Source organism: Ammospiza nelsoni, chromosome 3 (genome assembly GCF_027579445.1).
Source record: "Ammospiza nelsoni isolate bAmmNel1 chromosome 3, bAmmNel1.pri, whole genome shotgun sequence".
NCBI lineage: Eukaryota > Metazoa > Chordata > Aves > Passeriformes > Passerellidae > Ammospiza > Ammospiza nelsoni.
In genome coordinates this window covers 86,730,881-86,755,256 of record NC_080635.1, presented here as the reverse complement: position 1 = coordinate 86,755,256, position 24,376 = coordinate 86,730,881, and the positions used below count along the sequence as shown (strand labels likewise).

General features: G+C 34.7%; 1 protein-coding gene across 1 annotated transcript in view; it reads left to right on the top strand.

Annotated features, from left to right (window-relative positions):
• Positions 1-24,376, top strand: part of CSMD1 (CUB and Sushi multiple domains 1) — a 1,067,119-nt gene that overhangs the window by 805,238 nt on the left and 237,505 nt on the right. Inside the window, exons 13-17 of the mRNA XM_059468452.1 lie at positions 3,553-3,735; positions 5,630-5,956; positions 7,680-7,874; positions 12,444-12,582; positions 16,778-16,965. Of these exons, the coding sequence (XP_059324435.1) occupies positions 3,553-3,735; positions 5,630-5,956; positions 7,680-7,874; positions 12,444-12,582; positions 16,778-16,965 (1,032 nt within the window). The remainder of the gene's footprint in view (positions 1-3,552; positions 3,736-5,629; positions 5,957-7,679; positions 7,875-12,443; positions 12,583-16,777; positions 16,966-24,376) is intronic.

Sequence of the window (24,376 nt, the reverse complement as noted above, 5' to 3'; positions counted from 1 at the left end):
TTCTCTTTTTAGCAAACTGATACAGAGCATTTCTTAATTTATGAAACACAATCATCCATACATGTGTTGGAGCAATACACACATTGCATCTCAGCTGCATTTAGACATTTTACAATGTACAAAATTGTACAATGACTAAATCTGTACAAGTCAAACAGGTAAAGCAACTATACAAAACCACAGAGGACAGAAAAATTTTGAAAATTGCTACACCCCTACTACTCTAGATCTAAAGAAAGAGTATTCTTTATGTGTATATACAAAACCATTTTTGTGGACTTCTGCATCTTCCCATAGTTTTGGATTGTTAATGTAATGAAATGTAGCTTTTGACTAAAGAGAATCAGAGAATCATTTAAGATCATCAGTCCAACCATTAACCAAGTTCCCCAACTAAATGATGTCCCTCAGTGCCACATCTACATATTGTATAAATACTACTGGGATGGTGACTCAGCCACTTCCCTGAGCAGCCTGGTTTGATGCTTGCCAGCCCTTTCTGTGAGCACCTTAGAGCACCTACCTGTACCTAATGGGAGCCTTCAAGAGAGCTGCAGAGGGACTTTTCATAACAGCATCTAATGACAGGGCAAGGGGGAATGGTTTTAAACTGAATGGTTTTAAACTGGGATTCACATTCTCTGAACCAGAGAGAGGCAGTGAGAGAAGCAGAGAAAAGAATGACCAAAACATTTCTTATCTCATTTGCTGCGCCTGTGTTGTGCCAAAGTGGAACGCATTGTGGAAGATTGTTTACGTGAAGGGAATTGGTAATTGGATTCTAGTGTGAGTGTTTTGATTCACTGACCCATTGAATCCATGTATATGTGTTCAGGGTAGTCAGCTGACAGCCATGGGATTCTGGTGGGTGCTTGGCAGATTCAGTTAAGATGCAATGTAACATAGTGTAATGTAGTATAGCATAATATAGTATAATAAACTAATAATTAGCCTTCTGGTATCCATGGAGTCCTACTCATCATTCATTCCTTGGTCGGCGGCTCCCTGTTTCCAATAGGAGGGTAGTTCTGGAATTGATTTTAGGAAGAAACTTTTCTTGTGAGGGTGCTGAGGCACTGGAACAGGTTGCCGAGAAAAGTCGTGGATACCTCATCCCTGGGAGCATTAAAGGCCGGGCCAGTTCTGAGGAACTTGGGCCGAGTGGAAGGTATTCCTGTCCATGACAAAGGGCTAGAAGTAGGAGATCTTTAAGGCCCCTTCAAACCCAAACTCTATGATCCTATGATGATTCTATGAATTACAATGAGTGTTGTCTCTCAGCCCGAATAACTTTTGACTAGAGTAGATTTCCTGTTAGGGATACATACAGTCTTCAATTTAAGGTTTGTGAAGAAATGGATTCCTACACCTGGATGGAATTTTTCAAGAAGTGTTTTGTAAATCAGCCATATTTTATGTATTGTTTTTATGTTGAACAAACACGCACAGACCCTGAATGTTTAAATATAAATAAAGTTATTGTAATTATTTTTGACATTTTTTGAGTTATTTGGCTTTTAAATATTAAATGAATTGATTCAAAGATCTATCTATTGTGTTTTACAGAACCTGAAATTTATCAGTCAGGTTTTTTTAATAACACATATTTTATTAAAACCATTTTTCCAAGGAATGAAACATATTTTAAATGTTTTATCTGAATTTAGTGTTAATATTTTTAATTTGAGAATGGTTTTTGTGCTTTAAAATAAGATATTTACAAATCTGAATTATATACCACTATATGCCCATATGGACATTCCTGGATGAAGGGTGATACATTAAGAATAGAAAAGGATTTGGTTTGTCTCCTAAGTTTGGCAAAGAGTTTATGATCATTCTCACATGCTGGATTAGATACAGCTTACTGTCATTGGGGGAGATGAACTTCTAAAATGTCATTAAAATGTGTATTCCAATTTTTTGTGGCTCCCCACATTTTCATGAAGTATGTGGAGATGTGCATAGTTGAAAACACAGGTGTCAGTGCTATTCTGTGGAAGTAAAAGTCAATATCTCAGTGGGAGCAGACAAATAGGAGCTATATTAAAGCATTTGTAGGTATAATTTAAAATCATTATTTATAAATATTCTTTATAAAATTTCTCTCGCAATGCTTTATTTGTGTTTTGTATTTGTGTGCTGGACATTTTGAAAAATGTTTTTAATAATTTATACATTCTAACTTACTGCTCCGACAAATTATTTAAATAAAATAATAATGGGTGCATCAGGCACAGCATCATTAGCAGGTCTAAAAAACTATCACATCGTGAAATATGTGCTGTACATTTCTCAGAATGTCTGTCAACAATCTGTTAATGATTGTTTGAACTGTGTAAACATAGTGGATTTATTTCACATGTCATAATTTTATATCCTGTATCTTAAATTTTCTGTTGCTGAGTCAAGGTATGTACTTCTGCCAGGATTTAACAGAATTTGATTTAACAATATTTGACAGCAAACATTTTCAATTGTGTTATGTTAATATTTAATTCAGTGAGTTGAATTTTCTTGTTGTCTTGAATGTTTCTGATTTCATACCTTAGACTGAACTGTAAAGTATTTAAATACCAAGAACTTCATCTGTACATTCATTTTGAATCAGATTTGCATAATTTCATTACATGTGCAGCAACACAGTTTATAGAATCAGAAGTGTTTTGTTGTTACTTTTTTGATCAAAGGCAAGTTAATTAAAAAAATTGTTTTCAATTTAATAGCAAAGAAATGGAGGCTTCCGTTTTTGATGAGCAGCCATGTGTATAGTGTTTTGTAAGATGATTCTGTCATAGGCAATTAATACTTATATTTTCTTTCCAATACTTATAGTATTCATAAATTTCATAACACTTGAATTTTTTTACAGCCTTATCTGGTTTATGTAGATTTGAGATCTATAAATTAAGTAATTTAAGAAACAGAGCTCCTAGAGAATATCTTGAAGTATTATCCAAAATGTTAATTTATTCTCAGCATAGCTGAATGCAGCTGGGAAAAACATGGCTCTAATTTGAAGTTTGTGATTAAGAAATAATTCCTCAATTTTGCTTTTATTATACTTCAGCTATTTTAAACTGAAATCTATTGACTCTATTAGGAAATTTTATACTTTTAATCATATTGTTAATAGACTTATAAATGGGATTGCAGATGTGAGAGTTAAGAGAATCTTTAGTGCGAGTACTTCTTTGCAAGAAAAATTATCTATATCTACTGTGTCTCCATGGGTAGGATGGAGACTGTGGCTTTATAATTTTACCTTCAAATATGTGGTAATTTGGTGCAGTCATGCAGTCAAATATAAGTATTTTGTTATTTTCAGCAATGCAGCAATGTAGGTATGGAAGCTATTAGCTTGTCAAAGACCTTTAGATCTTAAGTCATCCTTGAGGCTGTTGCACATCATTTACCTCTAGTTAATTTTCAGCTGTAAATATTAGTTTAATGTATAACGCCAAATATTTTGAAAATATTTCTGATACTGACATATGAATTGATTGAAAATGTATGTTGCTTATTATTGCATTTGATTTTTTCAATATTCAGAAATAGAGAAAGGAGGTTGTGGAGATCCTGGAATTCCATCATATGGGAAAAGGACCGGCAGCAGTTTTCTGCATGGAGACACACTTACCTTTGAATGTCAAGCAGCTTTTGAACTGGTGGGAGAGAGAACAATTACATGTCAACAAAATAACCAGTGGTCTGGCAACAAACCCAGCTGCGTTTGTAAGAATTATTATATTTTTTCTGTGTTATTTTTCTGACCTTAACCTCTTGCATTTCTTAACTTTTGTGACTAATCAACAGGAAAATACTTCAAAGTACCTTGAAGATTTTTTCCATCATGTTTGTGGTTTTTTTTTTTTTCAATTGTCTTGGTGGCTCATTTATGGGGAACGTCACACAGGACTGTTTTTACAATGTACTTTACACTCATTTTCTATGTAATTGAACCACTTAACACTCTTCATGTAAATGTATGTTGAATTAGATTCTAAATGAGCAATTCCTAATAGCAGAAAAGCGTTAAAAAGGACTCTGTGGCTACAGGTTTCATTCAGGCAGTGCAAAAAAGCCTGCAAACCCACATAAGATTGGCTTGCTTTTTTTTTTATGTGATATATCACAAAGGTGTGAATATGAATATAAAGAAGTTAAGAATATCAAACATAGGAAAGGTTTAGGAAAGGTCATTAGTTGTGATTTTTGTTTTAAAAGATAAAATATATTTGTTAAAAGAGGGTTGTTGGGTTAGTGTTTTTTTTTTTTTGTTGTGTGTTTGCTTGGTTTTTTTTTTTTTTTTTGTGTTTGTTTGTTTTTGTGGGTTTTTTGGGGAGGGGTACAGTTTAGTTGGGTTGAGTTGGGGTTTTTCCATTTCTTTTTGCTTCCTTTCTTGTAAAATAGAGCAAATCATTCAAGTACACAGGTATATTAGGCACTCCAGTTGTGCAGATTGTGTTAAGTTTTCCTAAAAAGAGTCATACAAATCAGTGCTGGATTTGACAACCACCACAACCTTTGTGAGGTGTCCTATTCTGTTTGGACAGGTGTGTACATTGAATCTCTGTTGGTACAGGACTTAACAAACTGAGAAGATTGCTCTGGACCAGAATAATCCTCAATAGGCCTTGCAATGCTGAATTGTGTCTTAGCATGTAAAGCCTAAGCACAGAGACAGTTCAGCTGCTGATCCCTTGGAAGACAGAAGCTGTGTTTCTTCATGGTGCTGTATTGCATTGGATTGCTGTATCAGTTTGTGTTGGCCATGGAAATTATTTTACTGTGCTTCCAGTGTTACATATGCACATGCCCCATGAAAAAGCATGGAATATAACATCTATTTACACACACTGAGTTCAGTTTGACACAGTTGAAGAGCTGAATAATGGTTGTCCTTTGTGTTAACTGATATTCAGTGAGTCTAACCCTTTCTGAACATACTGCACTTCTGCCTACAGTAGCAGTCACAAGGTCAAAACTCTGAAACCAGTTAGGCAATGTCTTGAAGAAAATTGGCTCAAAATAGTAACAAAGGATTCTAGCTATGAATCATTTTTGGTTTTGTTCTACACATCAAAGGAAAACTAGGGTAAAATAAGTTCAGACCATGTACTCTTAAGATTTCTTGATTCATTCACATTTAAATTTCCACTGTTATTTACATCAGAATGAACTTTGTATACTACAGACAAAACTGGCCCTTGTGCTTGATTATTTTGATTGTTAAATAGTTAATGCATATTTGGAAAAAAAATCATTCAAATTTGGAGATAATATTTTCATTTTAGAACAAACCTGACAATTTTTTGCAAATTCTTATGCATCAAGAATCACTTTTGCTTGCTTGGTATTTGCTACATGCAAATCTCTTGCAGGCCATGTTTAAGTCACTCAGATTCACTTGGGAGACAAAACATTGGAGAACTGTTCTGAAACTGTTAAACATTTTATGATTGTATGTATAGTAGTTTTGACATCCAGGCTTCAAAATCATCCTTTTCCACAAGAATAATAATTTAAAAAAATTGAAAGACAAACATTTGTAAAGTTTGTGGATAGTATTTTGAGAATCTTATTTCTTTCCTTGTTGTTCTTTCCCCCTTCTTGTTCTTTCCTTTAGTTTCATGTTTCTTCAACTTCACCACACCATCTGGAATTATTCTTTCTCCAAATTATCCTGAGGAATATGGGAACAATATGAACTGTGTTTGGTTAATTATCTCAGAGCCAGGAAGCAGAATCCATCTGATTTTCAACGACTTTGATGTAGAACCTCAATTTGACTACCTTACAATCAAAGATGATGGGATTTCAGATTTACCACCTCTTGGCACATTTTCTGGCAATGAGGTCCCTTCTCAGCTGGCTAGTAGTGGGCACATAGTACGACTTGAATTTCAGTCAGATCATTCTACCACAGGAAGAGGATTTAATATCACTTACACAAGTAAGAACTGCTTTTTATTTTATGCTTAGTTTTATGCTTTCTTTATAATAATTAAAATGTATTTATCTTTATTTCAGAAGTAAATTGTAATGATTGTATAATTGCACTATTTTCAGATGTCTTCCTTGTATTCATTAGCTTATCTGAATCTTTGTCATTTATTTATTTTAATTGTTACAATGCTGAGGAATTCCCTTCATTATTATTATTTTTCTTTTTTATTCATACTGTGTAAGTGCAGATCCCATAACTAAAGTCCAGGTCTTTCACATCAAAGTATCCAGTGCATGTAATTTAATATACTTCTCAGGGGAACCATCAGGAATAAGTTCATAAAGGTATTGATCTTTGATCCCAAATAGTAAACAGAAAGGCATAATAGTAATCATCAATACAAATAAATAGTTGTGGGATGGTGTTTTGTTTTTGTATGTTTTTTTCTAGATGAATGGGGTGGAATCTAAGAATACAAACCCCTAAGAATAGAGTGCTCTTTTTTGCATTACACATTGCAGTTACACTCTGTGGTTTTTCTAGTTTGTAGAACACAGCTGAACTGATGCAGAAGTCTTTCCTATAAGAGTACACGAATTTATAATCATTCTTCTACCTGGCTCCTGTCCCTTTACAAATTTTAAGAATGTGCTACCTTTGAGAAGGCAACTCTCAAATGTACAAAGTTTAATTGTAACTTGACAACCAGTCCAAAAGCTGTTAAATATGGGCCTACTGGTCATGCACCTATAGAGAACTGCTGAGAAAATAAGTGTCTCCTGTTTGGGCAACCAGGCCAAGAAATATCTGGCTACAGATGGCCCTCTGCTTTGTTTATATAAAAAGATATTACTAAACAATACCCTCAGTAGAAAACCAGTAACAGTATTGTCTTCTAAAAAACATTTTTACATTTGCTGTACATTGCTAACTCTCCTAAAAGTTTTATGAGTCATTCAAAGACACTGCTTATACAGAGGTTATCATTTTAACTGAAGACATTATCTTCTAAGGTTATAGAAGTTAATCGACAATAAAGTTGTCTTTGAGATCTTTTGCACTGTTTCTATGTTGTGCCAATTAAAATAATAGTTTTTCTGGCCAAGGTGTTTTCTTGCATTATTTGGAAAGATTCCCCACATAAAGCTGGAATTCATTGCTTTCCATCTTTTTTAAGTCTTAGATGCTTAAATTGCTCTTTTGCTTTTATAGGAAGGGATAATTTTTTTCCTTAGAAAAATGGCAGGAAGAAAAAAGGGGAAGCCATTTCCTCTTGTTTTATCACTTGGTACCTGTGAGAGGAGGCCAATATTCACTTTGCTACAACCTCTTTCCAGGTAGCTGTAGGGAGCAATGGGGGCTCCCCGTCAACCTCCCTTTCTTTGGGTTAGACAGTTCCAATTCCCTTATGTTAGAGGCAAAACCCCTGGATTTTGTCCAGAGGAAAATTTAGGCAAACTATTCTTGTGTACCTAAGCCACATATACCTAAAAACTTCTGAATTCCAACTATGTTGCATGTCATTGGATTTGAATCTGACTTTTTATTGAGAAATTTTCTATACTTGGAATTAAATATTACTATGTTATACATGTTACATATACTACTACAACTGCAATATTATTCTCCTCCTCCTCCAAAAAACAAGACACAAAGTTTAAATGGATGGGTTTCATTATTGCTACTATTGTGGGTTTTATTACCAACATTATTACTTTGTTTTTATCAGCCTTTGGCCAGAATGAGTGTCACGATCCAGGCATTCCTATAAATGGGAGGCGTTTTGGAGACAGATTCCTTCTGGGAAGTTCTGTTTCCTTTCACTGTGATGATGGCTTTGTGAAGACTCAAGGCTCTGAATCCATAACCTGTATTATGCAAGATGGAAATGTAGTATGGAGCTCCACTGTCCCACGTTGTGAAGGTAAGGGCACAATCTTTACTTTGCACCTACAGCTTGAATAATGACACCATTTAAATTTAGCTTACTTTTTACACTTTGCACATAAATGAGACTGCTTTACCTGAAGTTATTAATTCATCTTAACACTCTTCCAGTCAAGTGAGAGCACAGTAATAGAAACAAGATAGCTTGCTTTTATATTCTTGGAATAAATTAGCATTCTAAAAATCTGGTTGCTATTGTTTCCAAGTTCTGATTGTCACCATCATTACTCAGTTGTGAATTATAACTGCTATAACAGTTTTGGCTGTACATACTGAAGAACAATTAGATAACACATATAAAGTAAATAAAGCTTCTATTTAGAAGTCTTTTTCGAAAATTTACCCCTTTAACTTTCTCAAAATGAAAGTATACCTGCATTTCTGGGTGTAATAATATAGCCTGCAGTATACTTATTTCTGAGAAATATAGTGAAAACCAGAGCTATGTTTAATATCCATGATATTCCCAAAAAATTACATATTTATTTGCTTTCTTTTCTTAGGTGAATAAATAGACTAAGATGATATCTACTAAGGTTTAAAACTCTCCTTAGAATGAAATACAGTAAGAAGAATTGCTTGATGCTTAACTGATAGGTCTAAAGTCAAGGCAGATGAGTGCATTTAATAAATGACTAATGTATGTTTTTTTTAAAACTCATGTTCAAAGTGTATACATTTTCTTAAACAATAAATACATAGATACATAGACAGACTCCAGTTTAAAAGGATTTTTTGGGACAACTAATCCAAACCGTCTAAATCTCACATTTCCATTAATTTCAGTCTCATTGCAATTACTTAAGGATCTGGATCATATAATTTGTTATTTGGCCCATTTGAGAACTCAGTTTTCATGAGACTGTGCATTTTAAAGAAAATTTTAAAATATTGAAGAACCCTTACATGTCTGCAGCTGGTTAGAAGTGTATGTGAGCCTGGATGTTGTACTTGCAAAATTTCTGACCCTGATTAAAGCATGTTTTACAGTAGAGCAGGGTTTTTTTTTTATTCTTAGAGCAAACCCAGCCAACTCCAGAGCAGGGCGTAGGGTGTTGTTTTCTGTCAGAAGACTTTTTTCTCATTTTGAAACTGAAGATTCAATTGTTAAAGTATTTAGTGTAATCTTTGTGTAATTTTATTTTTGAAAATGTGTAGATAAAGGACCAAAGATGAGAACTTTGAAGGGAAAAAAAAAAGAGAGAAAAAAAAATTACAGAAAATACTTTTCCAGAAAATATATAAGTGCCCCTCAGTTATCCTTTTGGAATGCGTACTTGGTTTTTAATGAGGAAAAGATTAAACTAATAGACTGGCTTGGGGTTTGATTTTTTTGTTTTTGTTGGTTTGGTTTTGGTTTTTTTTTTAAAGATTTTGCTCTTTGTTTCTTTTATAGAAAGCAGTAGTTAGCTTCAGGATGTGTTCCTTTCTGATGTGGATTCTCTTGATAATTGAAGGAGTTTCTGGGCTTTGATTATGGACGAAGAATCCTAAGCATGATTTAGTTTGCTTCTAGCTGTCTGAGATTTCTAAACAGCTGATGGGTTTTTTTTGTTGTTGTTGCTCTTCTCTGGTTTTTTTTCATACATAACTGTCTCTGTAAGCAACACCTGAAATACATGAAGTAAATGATGTACATGAAGTGCTATAATTAGTTGAGGATTAACAGTCTAAGGACTGTTCTTGTTCATAGTATGATGATATTAATTTTAAAAAATCACTATGGAGTAAATTGATTTCCTCATTAAACATACACATGTAGGGTAAATGCCATTTTACTGGCCTGTCATTTTGCTTCAAAGAAAATTTGGTGTGTTTCAGGATTTGTGGGTTGCTTTTATCACTTTAATCTGGAAAAAATTCCTTGAGATGAGTGCAAGTCAAATGAAATGAAAAAAACCTCTCTGATTATTTTTTTTTGTGTTGCTAAAAACATTGAAATAAAGTTAGTCATAATAATTTGCAACTCACAAATTCATGTTGCCATCCATTTCTATATGGAGTAATAGGTAGGTTTGTCACTGCTTAGAGAAACAGAAGAAATCTAGAAAGATTTCCTGTGCTGAAATGTAGAATTTTCTGATAGTGATATAATTGACTTCTTCTATGAGGACAATATAAATGATACTAAGATACATTTACCTGACCTTGAAAGTGTTCGTCTGTTATGCTGTGCCATAGCCTTTAGTAAAACATAACATCCCAAGGCCCTGTGCCATGACAGCTTAAATTTTTAAGGCACTCATGTTTACCTAAATTTGTTCTGTCATTTCTGCTGTTGTTTAATCCTGTTCCAAAGTCCTTTAATTTTGCTCTGAAAAATGCCTCTATCTAGCCCTGTCATTTTCACAGCCCTCTTGTAATACATTTTTTTTTTAAACTTTTTATGGCGGAGGATCAAGTTAGAGAACGTTCAAACAAATTTGACATAGAGGAATGGGTCTGATGGGATGCAGCCAAGATTTTTGAATAAGCCATCCAATGACATCACAAGGTCACTCAATATCTTGGGAAGCTGGTTTAAACCAGGTAGATCCCTGAGGACTGGAAGAAAGCAAATTCCAGTCTTGGAGAATGGAAAAGGAGAAGATCTGAAGAGCTACAGGTCTTATCTCTATCACTGGGAAAGGTGATGTAATATTCCTTGAAACCATTTCCAAACCATTTGCTGTGGTTTAAACCCTGTTGGAAATTAAGCCACATGCAGCAGCTCTTTCCCCCTCCACCCCCTCCTGTGGGAGTGAGACAAAAGGCAGATGTTCTGAGTTGAGATAGGGAAACAGCAATGAGATAAGCGAGAAAGAACAACAATATTAATAACAAAAGTATAGGAGAGGGCAATTTGCATACAAAAAAGTGCTCACCCACTGCCTGACTGACCAACACACCCAACCAGTCTCCAAGTGTGGGTGGCCACCAAGACAAAGATAAAATGCCCTCCAGATCCTCCTCCTCAAGTTTTGCCTCCACCCCATGTCATATTCACATTCTCTTCCTCTTGCAAGTGAAGTACCTGACTTCTGACCCACAGAGATGGTGTGAGTGTATGGAATAACCACCCAGGTGTGCCCACATAGCTCCAAACTCTGCCCCCCTCAAGGCTACTGCGAGAACATTAACTCTGTCCAAGCCAAAAATAGGACAAAATGAAGAAAACTATGGTGACTGGGAGTAATCAACATGGATTTATGAAGAGGAGAATCATGCCTGACCAACCTAATAGCCTTCTGCGTTAGGATGAACTGTCTGATGGATGAGGGGAGAGTAGTGGATATTCAGTTTTAGTAACATCTTTGGCACTGTGTCTTGCAAAATTCTCAATGATAAACTGAGGAAGTAGGGACTAGAGAAGTGAACAGTGAAGTGGACTGGAAATGGACTGAACTATTTGGCTGATAGAATTGTAGCCAGTGTCACAACTGGAGGTTAATTGATAGAGGTGTAGCCCAGGGGTCTATCCCCTATCCAATACTGTTTAAAACCTTTAGTACTGAACTGAATGCTAAGGCAGAATGTACTCTGAGCAAGTCTGAAGATGATGTAAAACTGGGGGGAGTGGCTAGTGTTCCAGATGTTTGTGCTGCTGTTTAGAGGGACGAGAGAGGCAGGAGAAATGAGCTGAAAATAAATGACAGATCTTCCCCATCTATTCAGCATTGGTGAGGCTGTGTTGGGAGCACTGTGGGCACTCCTGGGATCCACAGTACAAGCGAAATGTGGACTGCAGTGAGTCCTGTGAAGGGTCACACAGATAAGTAAGAACTTGGACCATCTGTCATACAAGAAGAGGTTGAAAGAAATGTGCTTGTCTTGACTGGAAAAGACTAAGGACTCAAGAGGGATATTGTCTATGTGTACAGTAACTGATAGGATGATTTAAAGAAGGTGGAGCTAGACTCTCCTCAGTGGTGCAAAATGACCTGACAAGAGGCAATTAACAGAAACTGAAATACATGGATTTCGGTTTAAAGATGAGAAAAACATTGCCCTGTGAGAGTGATCAAACATGTCCAGAAGGTGTGGGGAGTGTCTGACGTTGGAGGGAAGGCGTGATCCTGACTGGGCATGGTTCTGTGCAGTCTTGTTTTGAGCAGGAAATGGACTAGATGATTTCCAGACATCTCCTTCAACTTAAACCATTCTATGATCCAATGGAATATTTAAAACTACCAGTTCCACTGAGCTCAGTGATTGCTCAAAAAGGTGGCACAGAACAGTGGTAATAATTACTTGGAACAATTTGTCTGATGTTTCCATGTCAATATGGAATCATTCTGGATTTAAATGTGATGAGACAGTATAATTTTTTAATATGATACTGTGCTTTTCAACAGAAGGAAGGCTGGCAGATCCAAGTGCCATGCTCTGTGTGTTAAAATATATAATAAGAGAGTGATAAGACACATTGCAGGCCTTATGACTCTGATGAAATCAAAGTGCTTTGTTAAAATATTAAAACTATATAAAACAATTTCTTTGAATATAATATATTAGAAATAATTTATATGTTACAAATATATGTATATTTGGTTTTTTTTTCTTTCAGCACCATGTGGGGGACATTTGACAGCATCAAGTGGTGTTATCTTGCCACCAGGTTGGCCAGGATATTACAAGGACTCACTTAATTGTGAATGGGTGATTGAAGCAAGACCAGGAAATTCCATTAAGATCACTTTTGACAAGTGGGTATCATAAAGTTAAACAAGAAGTAAGGTCTGAGCATACACACTTGCTTTAGTATTGAAGAATAAGTATATATGTTAAGAACTCAAACAATAAAAAGGAACCTCATAGCAACAGTCACAATACTATTCCTACAAATAGGCAATTAAATGTGTTTTTCTATATGTGTTTTTGCTTCCATTGTACTCAGCAGGAAGTTCCAGAAATTTAGGATGCTGACTTTTTTTTCTCATTAAAGACTTCATAGTATTTATAGGCTTATATTTATTTGCAATCTTTTTTTTTAATTAATGTTCAGAAGCCTGAGGTTTTCAGAGATGTCTTCTTAAATGGAAATAGAAGTTTAAGTCATAAGATGGAGCATTTAAATTTTATAAAAGGAAATGAATTGCCTGAAGTTGAATGCACATGAGTGCAGTGTGATGACAATATTTCTGAGAAAATAATGAGAAACATAGGCTTTTGTGACATGTGGTGCAGTTTAAGAACTCAATTTGCTGAATTTTAGACAGATGCACACACATTTTCCATTGCAGAATTCTGGAGTTTTGTAGACAAATTGAACTGCAATGACATTAAACAAGAACTTGGAGTTTATAAAATGGAGAAGTTTGATCACATATCATTTTTGAAGTACAGCAGATACACAATGAATCTACTTCAACATTATCTCAGCATTAATAGCAAATGGATTCTGTTGCTGCTCCCTAATTGTTTTAATTGCAAAGCAGTATTAATATTCTGCATTTTGGTTTTGGTAGACAAAGAAAAACTTTTCATATTTTCTTTGGAGATTTATGGAGCTTTTCTGGAAGGTTTAGAAAATTGTCTAACTATACTACATCACATTATAATTTTTATTAAAAGTGTTATGCTTGTTAATAATAGTAAAACCTTGCTTTTGCAATAAAATTATTTTCTTTTGTCCACAAGGTATTGTTACCCAGTTTAAAAATTCCATGTAAAACCTTTTTTATTGCTTATAAGAAAAACTGACTTTGCCGTCTGATATAGCAAGTTACAAATCAGTAATTGATTTTGTCAATTAATCAACAAATAAAATATTTTTGTCAAGTATATGGTCTAATTTGGGGAAAATGGAACCCTTTTATACTTCACTATATGACTTGCTTCAAAGACATACCTAACAGAATGAAGCTTTGTACAGATGTGATATTAATAATGTAAATTATCTCACTCTTGAGCTAATGAAGCTTTAATGTTTCTAGACAAAAGTGCCTTTCCAGAGTGCTTAGAAACTTTCCAGAAGTAGCAGCAAGTGACTTCATGACCCTACGATTATATTACATTGAAAAATGTTGCATTTCAAATTTTGCCTAATGCCTGGAACTGAAACAGAAAAATAAAATCTATTGAATCAAGTCATGAGGAAAGGGGTAGAAGAATAGTGGCTGACCTGAAGATCTTTGGTACTTTGAATATTGTTAAAAAATAGTTTGATAATTTATACAGCTAACCTTTTTATCCAAAACCAACCTGACTGTACGAAGAATAGTGTAACACAATGTCCTTTAAGTCTTTTTAAACCTATCTAAGTACATTTGGAGGACATCCTACCTCTTACTAATATGAGTAAGCTAATAAACATTAAAATAAACTAAAACCCAAAAATGTAACCATTAATTAGATACTTTCAGTAGTGATGAAGAACTTCCAATAACAAATTGTCTTGATTTATCACTTTTGGGAAAGTGCAAAGACTAAAACTAAAAACCAGCAACAAAACCAGACCAATTCAAAAGACAATTCATTCCCTTAAACCCTCAAAATCAGAGAAGTGAATTATAAAGTCACATTTGAGTTTGACATGAGCAGGAATCTACTGGGAATAAAGATCATTGTCAGAGTAGCACTTGCTGTTAAGAGTTATTTTCTGGTTTCTGTCTCCAGCAAGGGTTTGCCATCCCTTGTTGTCATACTGTCCTGCTAAGAAAACTGCAATTGCTCGCTGAGAGCACTTTATTGCTAATTAGTTTGCCTCACAAACATAACTGTCAAAATAATTGAACTGTTCAATTACTAATCTTGAGTCTATTCATTATGAGTACAAATAAAGTATTTAAAGCAGCCTAGCTGTATCTGTCTGTTTTCATCATTCTGCTGCAGGATAAATCAATGTATAATCTCTGAAATTACGGAAGAGTACTGAAAAACTGTCAAGTACTTTAGTGATGCCCTCTGTGACAGTCTATTTGGGTAAATTAAGTACTCAGTGAGCCTTTCCAGGAACAAAATCTGATGTGTTTATGTCGCTAAATTGTTGAAATAGTATCCAACATGCTTCTTGAGTTTGTCAACTAGCATTCTCCCAAATAATTATCAAACAGAGCCAGGAGTTACTGTGGGCAAGCAACCATTCATAATAGGAAATTTGAATAGTATCTCCTTCTTTGAGAGTCTAAAGGATATATTTAATAGTCTGGATGTAGGCCATTCCATTCTAGCTAATTTCATTGCTAGAAACGGGTCCTGAAAATGCTTAATGTATTAGCAAACCTGCAAGCCCTGTATTCCACTGTCAGAGTGGATAGATAGCAGTAAAGCAATCATTTGGATTTTATCCAAAGTACCATAAATCTAGAGTTTTCTGTGTAAAGAGGAAAGAATGATACAAAGTGCCTAAGTCGGTTTCTGAGCAGCCATTAGCTCTGATAGCAAAGCAAAAGCTTTCTGACTTATGGCTGTGCTTTTGTTTTCAGGGAACCGTGAGAGAACAACTAGAAACAATATTAAATACTGGCTAAAACTGAGCTTGTTCTTACTTTTATTGATGTGTCTGTAAGAATATTTTCACAAGAGCAATGCTATTTGTTCTGGAAAATGTAATGGGATGGGAGCTTGGTCATTCTGTCATCATTTCATAATGAAGTATAAAGTTTATTTACATTTTGAAGGAATGTCACATGATTTTCTCCTTTCTCAAGTGTTTAATATTTCGCACTCTTCTTAAATTACAAGAATACACTTTCTTATCTCTAGAACACTTCATGTGTCCCATATTGGCAAGACAGCTAAGGGTGTTCACTTTGAAAATGTATTGTATTTTGTAGGGATTTCTGCTGCTCTCAGAAGTTGAACTAACAAGACTTATGGGAATAGAAGAGAAAAAAACTCACAACACATGCATTGCTGAAAGATGAAAATAAGAATATTGGGTCTGCATGCAAATATATTTAGAGCAGTGTAAATATCTGTATAATAACACAAACTTCATTGACAGGAAAATTTTTTGTGTGCATGGTTTAGATGCTACAGCATATCAGAATCTAATATAACCACAAACTATCTTGAAAGGCATCTGATGTAAAAAATGCCAGTTCAAGTTCATCTTGAGAAAGAGCAGGTTTGTGCTGTTTGATTTAAGAACAAGTAGTAGATGACATAGATATCCATTATGAACTGGAGAAATGTGATGTGGTTTAATGATCGGCAGACATATTGACTCTGCTGTTGATTTTAAAGTTATTTTTTCTTGTAAATCAACCCTCATTAGTCTCCTTACTTTCCATTCTAGTCTATATTACCTGTTGGGTTTTTTTTTTGACACACTAAAGTAAGAAGTCATGCTTATTATAACAGTAACAAATTTCAAAATAAAGGCTTGATTTAAATCTAGCATTTTTACTGCTTTATTTCATAGGACAAAAACGATTACCTAAAAGTAAAGTAACAAGCTATGTTAGAATAAAAGCTTTGGATCTAAAAAAATTAAACACTTGATGATCTATAAAACAGCTTTTGCCAAATAGCAAATATCAGATAATGAAATTATTGAGATGAAATAATGAAGTGTTATGAAGATGTTCCTAGAGTGTCCAAATATTTCTTAACCTGAGGGCAAAAAAATTTCTTGGATCTTCATACTGCAATTCTGTTTGAGACAATTTGCTTTTTTGTACCCACTAAATGTCTTTCTGAATGCCAGTCATATGGCTGATCTGAAGTATGCTGAATGCCTTAAATTTTTTTTTATGATACTGCAAAATAAGCAAGGAAAATGATTCATGAAACCCTCTTTAATTTTATTCTTGGTAGTACAAGGATGGATTTGTAGCTATGTAATTTTTTTATGTGTGGTATTCTTTGTCAGTTACAAGTGAGTTGCATTTCTATCAGTTGAAGAAAATAACACCACTTGTCCATCCACCAGCTGACTTGCATATTCCTTTTCAGATTCCAGACCGAAGTTAATTATGACACTTTGGAAGTCAGAGATGGGCCAGCAAATTCATCACCATTAATTGGAGAATACCATGGAACGCAAGCACCTCAGTTCCTTATTAGTACTGGAAATTATATGTATCTGCTGTTCACTACGGACAACAGTCGTTCCAGCGTTGGTTTCCTAATTCACTATGAGAGTAAGTCTGGTATTTCTCAAATAGTTTTATTTAATCTTGAAGAAATTTCTTTAATTAGAAAATGAGCAAACAAATGGGAACAAATAAAATTCAGTAGTTATATTTGTGTAAGAACAAATTATTTTTACTCTGTGTTGTATTGACAGATAATTCTGGAAGTATTCATTTTGGAAATTTTTCCTTCATGAGTTCTTTTATGAGAAGAGTCAGAGTTATTCAGAGTCCTTACAGACCTAGCTGTTTAATCAAATGCAAAATTTTAGAAGCTTTCCCTTGTGGGTAAACATATATTATTTGGGTGTCCCCTATCTTCTCTTTCTCTTTTTCTCTTTCTCTTTTCCTCTTTCTCTGTTTTATGCAAATAAATTAATAATAATATCTCCATGCATACTAAAGAATCATCGTAATTACATTTTATTTTCAATTAATTGCATAAAATGACGTATATTAAATGGTCTGAAGTCACACTAGTCTTTATATGATAGTACAACCATTCACTTAATTATTTACTGAAGAGTGCTTATGTGTTTAGTGCAGTTGTACCAACCTAGTAACATCACTTTCATCAGTTGTTCTTATTTGGAAACTAATCTGATTGCTGTACATTTGCTGTAATATTGAATCTGGAATAGTGACCAGATATATTTTATATCTGGCGTCAAGGCTTGTCCAAATATTATAAAAAAGTTGCGCAGTGAAAGCTTGCTGAACACTTCACACCCATGTCAGTGCATTTGCTCCACAAGACTTAAGTTAATCACAGCCTCACTGTTCATATTGTCTTTTTTCTCACATTGGATTTCACAATTGGAGCTAAAATTGTCTCCATTTTGCCTTGTGTTCTATATGTTCATGTAACACAGCTGAAATTTTCTGCAGAGTCTATCTTATTGAGCTAGACAGCATCAGGAGCTTCTGCAGCATTTCTGTGATCCTTTACTCTGTATTGGCAATTGTGTACATCACAGAGGCAGGGGCATCACAATAACTAGTAACATGGGGATACTAAGCAGATAAAGTCAGTATTTTCCAGGAGAAAAACCAGGTATAAAGAACTAATTGAAGCCTTGGGTAATCTGCCAAGGAACACAGGAGACTAAAATCATATTTTGATTTTGCTTGAAGGTAAAACTATAGAAGTTGCTCATTTTAAAGATATCACAACAGAACTTCTATTGGTTTCACATTTCTTACATTTGTAGAAGACAAAGTAGCCAATTTTGAGTTTTAAGAAAAGTTTCTGGATATTTTCTTTGGAAGTTCAAATACCTTATTTGGAAGTATCTTAAAAAGCTTCCAGTTATAGTCATAACTTTGATGATAAAGTACTGTGAAGCAGAAGGCTCTTAACCTGCTTAAAATAAAAGGTTCACCATAAGCTAAACTGAGTTGAACTTGATATATCACTCTATTTTAGCTTAATACATTCTATTAAGCTAAAATATGACTGTAATATAGCTTTAATGAGTATGTAACCCATTAAAGGTACTGTGAAGGATGTGAAGACAGTTTGTTCATTCCTCTCCTTAAATTTCTGTCATTCAGCCTTTTGATGACACCTCAAAATAGCTAATGCAAGACAGTGTAGATTAAGTCTTATGCATCTAAGCAAAGAAAAAATAACGAAGTGCCTAAAATATTTTTTAAGTAAAACTACTGATAAAATATTAGGTTTTTTTAAAAATTAATTATTCTTTTGGCAAGTGTGCTTCATGCCTCAATTGCATTTTCCCGATCTCTCGGCTTCCCTAGTTATGTGTTTTGAGTAGGGTTTGTTTAGTTGGTTGGTTGGTTTGTTTGTTTGTTTATTGATTGTTTGTTTTTGTAGGGGGCCTTTTGTTCCTCATTCTGTGAAGTAGGTTGTGCAATCTTAGTCTTTTTCTTAACTGAAAACAGATAGAAATACTTTACCTGCAGATTCCTGTAATGTAAATTGTTCCTTTTTTTGTTAAAGTAATCTGATTTTTTTTCCTTCCTAATATAAGAGAACATTGTATTTTGCAAAGCAAATTGATACGTTATTTCTTCAATTCAAATGCTTTACTCACAATTCTGTGCTTTTTGTGGAATAATATTTCCTTCTATCCTAAAATTTATCTGAAAAATAGATCATATTTTAGTCATGTATTGAGACAGTCAAATTACACTATACACATATATATATTTGAAAATTACAATTCTCTTACACAGTCAGCAAAATTGTTTAAAAATCAAAGATTACCCATCTTAGTAAAAAAATTCCTTATTGAGGAATTGAAAAAATCTACAAAATCAATATTGTGATTTTTCTTAGTGAAACTTATCAGAACTTAAAAAATAGACATGATCCTTTATTCATAATGGATAAAATGAGGTATTTGTTTAGATTAGGTTTCAGAAAATAACTTTTTAGGCTCAGAAATATGCAATCTTCATGGGTTTGGTAAAGTGTTGAAACCAGTCAGATGGCCCACAATCAATTTTAGCTATAATAACATAGCATCAAAATACGTAACACTTTTTTACTTGATTAAAAAGATAATTCTTTGAATAGTCTGGATATGAGGAAATGATTCATACAATTTTATGAGGCAGGATACAGTCAATGGAAAAAGATTTGAAATGTTGGGGAACATTTTTTGTTTCAGCAGTCTGTTTTACTATGACTAACAATCCATACAGAGGCTGAAGAGGAAAGGAAGATTTTGGGGAAGTGACCATAAAATAATAGTTTATGACTGGTAAGAGGTGAAGGAATGAAGCAACATGGTGAATAAATTAATAGTTTGCAAAAATCTAAACCACCAAATTTGTAGACATTCACTCAAGGTGAATGTCCTTGAGCCCTTACAAATGAATTCCTAAAGTCATTTATAAAAGAAATTGATGAAAAATACAGGAGAAAACTATTATTCATTTTTTGGTGGTTTTGGCTTGGTTCGGTTTGGTTTCGTTTGTTTTGTTATGGCTTTCCCTTGGTTTTGTTTCATTTTGGGGGTTTTTGTGTTTGTTTTGTTTCTTTTTTTTTAAATTGTGTTTTCAATTTTAGAGAAAGGTTTCTGTAGCTATTTAAAAATCTATTTTAATGATGTAATTCTAGAGTTAATAATGTAGATACTAGATATATTCAAATATTGCTATAGATAGCAATCAGAGAATTACACAGATCTCTTAGGATAAACCACATATTTAATTCCAAGCCTAAGAAACAGAAAGACTGTAACAAAAATATCTCTAAATATATTCAAATAAGGGAAAAAAAGTTACTCAAAAAAAGCTTCATCAAAAATCAACGGTCACAGGCAAGACTAAATGTTTTGTTCCTGTTTTGCAACTTTTACAGAAAACAAATAATTTTTAGCATATACTTAACATAATTAAGTGAACATTTTCAAGGTAAGAGTACAGCATCTCTAGAGAGAGTACTACACAATATTGAAATATTTAAGTATTTTTTGTTCATCAGAGACTGATGAAATTCCCTGTGGTATGCTGAGAGGCAAAGTGGAAGGACCACTCCACTGAAAATTATGTCTGAAAATTCAAATCTGTCAGGAAGTTTAAAAAAATTCAGAAGGGCACAGACTTTTCCAAGCAAGCATGGAGAGGAAAAAAAAAGAAGATATTTGGACCAGAAGGATCAAGGACATTAGTTTTATCTTTGCTCTTGAAAGATACTAGTTTAAAGCTGATAAACATAATGATAAGAAATAAATTACTTGTATTTGATAAAACAGATTATGTCAAACCAACTTAATTTCTTTCTTGACAGGTTCACTGCTTTTGTAGATTTGGAAATGGAAAGGGGAGGAAATAGTTCTGTGCTGCCATTCATAAGGCTCTTAGAACTCTTTCAGAGAAGAACATAGACATTTAATGTGGATGAAATTATTGCAGTACAATAAATGTACAATGAGGTACAGTAGGCACTGGAAAAACTTTCTCAGAAAGGCTGAGGAATCTCCATCCTTGGAGATACTAAAAATACATCCAGGAATGGATCTACCTGTGCAACCAGCTTTAGGTGACCTTGCTTGAGCAGGGGAGTTGAACTACATGACCCCAGAGGTTCTTTCCAGCCTAAATTGTTATGTGATTTCTATGATGCTTTGAAAAAAAAAATGAAAAAAAAGATTTTGATTACAATATAAGAACAATTTTTTAACAAAGTTAAAGAACAACTTTTAGCAAAGTTACAATTTGAGGATGATTCCAACCTACAATTATACTAAGCACTATGATTCAGAAGGTTGGAATTCAAAACAAGCTAGATGAACTGAAGAAAGAGTGTAAAATAAAAGCAATTTGATTCTACAAAGAAACTTGCTAAGCCTAAATGGGGAAGGAGAAGTAACATGCACAAATACAAAATAGAAATACAATAAAAAAAAGATTTCGATATCCCTCAGAACCTACATAATCTAGAGAAAAATGTAGTAGTATTGCAAAAAGTTGAATCTTCTAGACATTGTATTTAACCATCTAAAAAACCAAAAGACAATTTCAGAAAATCCATTTTTTTTTGTTTTATCTAGGATTTGTTCAAAAATTATTTCACTTCATTTGATGACCAGGGAGACTATTGTGTCCAGTTTGTGACACAGTTTAAAAAGACTAGAATATTGCTAACATGGAAAATATGACACACAAAGAGTCATTGAAAGGTTTGTGCTTTTTTAGAAGAACTATGACTTGGCAGGCAGGGGGTAAAGCCTGATAATGGTGTCACGGTCCCAGGTAGCTCATAATTGCAGCCTGTCCTAGAGTTTGATCTACTGCCTGTGCTCCTTCTCAATCAACTCTTTACAATTATTTTCCAGCTACATTTATCACTGTTGTGCCAGAATTGTGCCATATTTCTCGTATCAAAGAATTACCCAGTATTTAATTTTAGGTTATCTGCTATTAAGAAAAATAATCAAGTCTTCAGGCAAAGAAGCAAAGAAAAAATATTTATTTTCAGCTATGTTCATGATTGCTGAAACTTACATACTGAATACTTTTCCCTGGGAATGAAACTATTTTGCCTGAGCTGATTTTATATATTTAACACTACTACTTCAGTCAGGAAATTGGAAGCTGATAAATTTTCTATAGGTTTTGGTCTTGCAAAAATGTGAAACAATGGAGTCAATGTAAGTTTGAATTATCATTTCAAAAATAACCTGATGAGTTTACCTGTTGTGTGTGATTCAGAATGCCAAAGCAGCTGATGTGTTCAGACAGGGGTGGTAGCCTGCCCTAAGAGGAAGGAATTTTAAGAGTGCTGCTGGGGACCTCCACCTACACTAACATATTTAAAAGTATGAGGCATGTTTTATCTGAAAAAACCTAATGTGCATCAAAGTTAAAATTTCATCTAGATGAAATTAAGAGCACTTACAATGCAGAATATTATAGACTTAAATGGTTTCTTTGAACCTTTATTAAGCAGTTTTATCCAGGTGAAGGGAATCTAAAAGTGCACTGTTAGCTAACATGGTATATTTGCATTAAGAATATGCAGTCAAGTCTAGAGGAACTTATTAATCTAGAATTTAAGTATGTCAGGGTTGCCTCATGAAAACTGGATCATAAGCTTTCAAATCTGAATTCTAAGTGAGATATAAAAAGAGCTGGAAGGTACAGAGAATATTTTTCTGTGAAAGCTAGAGTCATTTTTTATGCTTTTTTTATTTGTAGTCCTGATTCCAACACTCATATAGTTCTGAACCCTTCACTTTATGCCCTGATAAATCAATTTTTTTCCTTAGTTTTGAACTCCTCCTACTTTGTTTCTAAGGCTGTATGATAGTCCTGGATAAACAGGGCAAGGTAGGAGCAGTAAACTGAGAGTACAGCTTCCACAGAAAGAGTTAGAGGTGCACAAGCAGCTGAGAGGACCAGCACCTTCTTCACCCTTCAGAGGGCTAAGGAACTAGGAAATGCCTGTGAAGAAGGCAGTTGTGGTGGATTAACCTTGCTAGATCCCAGGTTCCCAAATCTTAGAAACACCTTCCCCCTACCCCTCTGTTCTTCTTTGGATGAACTCCACTATCAGTTTCATCTACCTCCTCCTGCTGAGAGGTGCAGGGGGACAGGGCATGAAGTGATCAGTTTACCATACATTATCATTGCTGCCCCTTCCTCCTCGGTGGAGGAGGGGCAGCAAGGAGACTCTACTCCTCCTCCAGCATTGGGTTTCTCCCCCAGGAGACAGCCTTCCATCAATATTTAAAATTTGAATTCTTCCCATTATCTAGAGCTCTTAATGAATGGTTCTGGCATGGGGTGCAATCTTTCAGGAACAGAGTGTTCCAGTGTAGGTCTCCCACAGTGTCACAAATCCTGCCAGCAAAGCTGTTCCAGAATGGGCTCCTGTCTCCACCAGGTCACAGATCCTGCCAGGAGTCTGTTCCATTGTGGACTTCCCATAAGATCACAGCTCCTTTGAACATCCATCTACTCCAGGGTGGAGTCCTGCACAGACTGCAGGTGGATCTCTGATCCACTGTGAACCTTCATAGGCTGCAGTTGGACAGCTGCTTCACCATGATCTCCAGCATGGGTTGCAGGGGCTTCCAAACCTTGAGCACCTCCTCCTTCTTCTTCTTCATTGACCTTAGTCTCTCAGAATTCTTGCTCTCACATTCTCACTCTTCTCTATGGCTGCTGTTTTTCTGCAGCAACTTTTTGTGTCCTTCTTAACTTTGTTATCTCAGAGGCTCTACCACCATCTCTGAGGTGCTCAGCCTTTGCCAGCAGCAGGCCCATCCTGATGCCAGATGGCATTAGTTCTGTTGGACGTGTGGGAAGTTCATGGCAGCTCCTCACAGAAACCACTCCTGTAGCCACCCCTGTCTGCTAACTAAGACTTGTCCATACAAGCACAGGGGTGAGGGTGAAGGGGTATTTTATTGTGATTTTGTTTCTTACCATTCTAGACTATTTTTAATTTGCAATAAATTAAATAATTTCTTCTCAAATTGAGTCTGGTTTTACTGTGATGGTAATTATTAAATGATCTGCTTGTCTTTGTCTCAGCCCTTGAATTTCTTCATGTTGCTTTTCTACCTTGTTCTCTCCCCCTGTACTGTTGAAGGGGATAATGAGAGAACAGCTGAGTGGGGGACTGGCAGCCAGACAAGGTCAATTCACCTCACATAGTAACAGAAAATAAAAGAAATTCCTGTCATCCCAATAGTGAGTCTCTATTTGTTTCCCTCATGTGCCTATATTATTGTTCATTATACTATTAAATTCCACAATCATTTGCTATCACTAGAAGTACAATGTATAATGTTCAGTTAATGAGCCCTCATTTGATAATTTCAGGGATTTTTCTTCAGTGGATAGCTCCAGGTTTATTTGCCAAAAACTATTTAATGTCTCTAGAAGACATAATTACCAGAGACTCTTTCTGTCAGATAAGAGTTATAAAATTGTGAAAGCT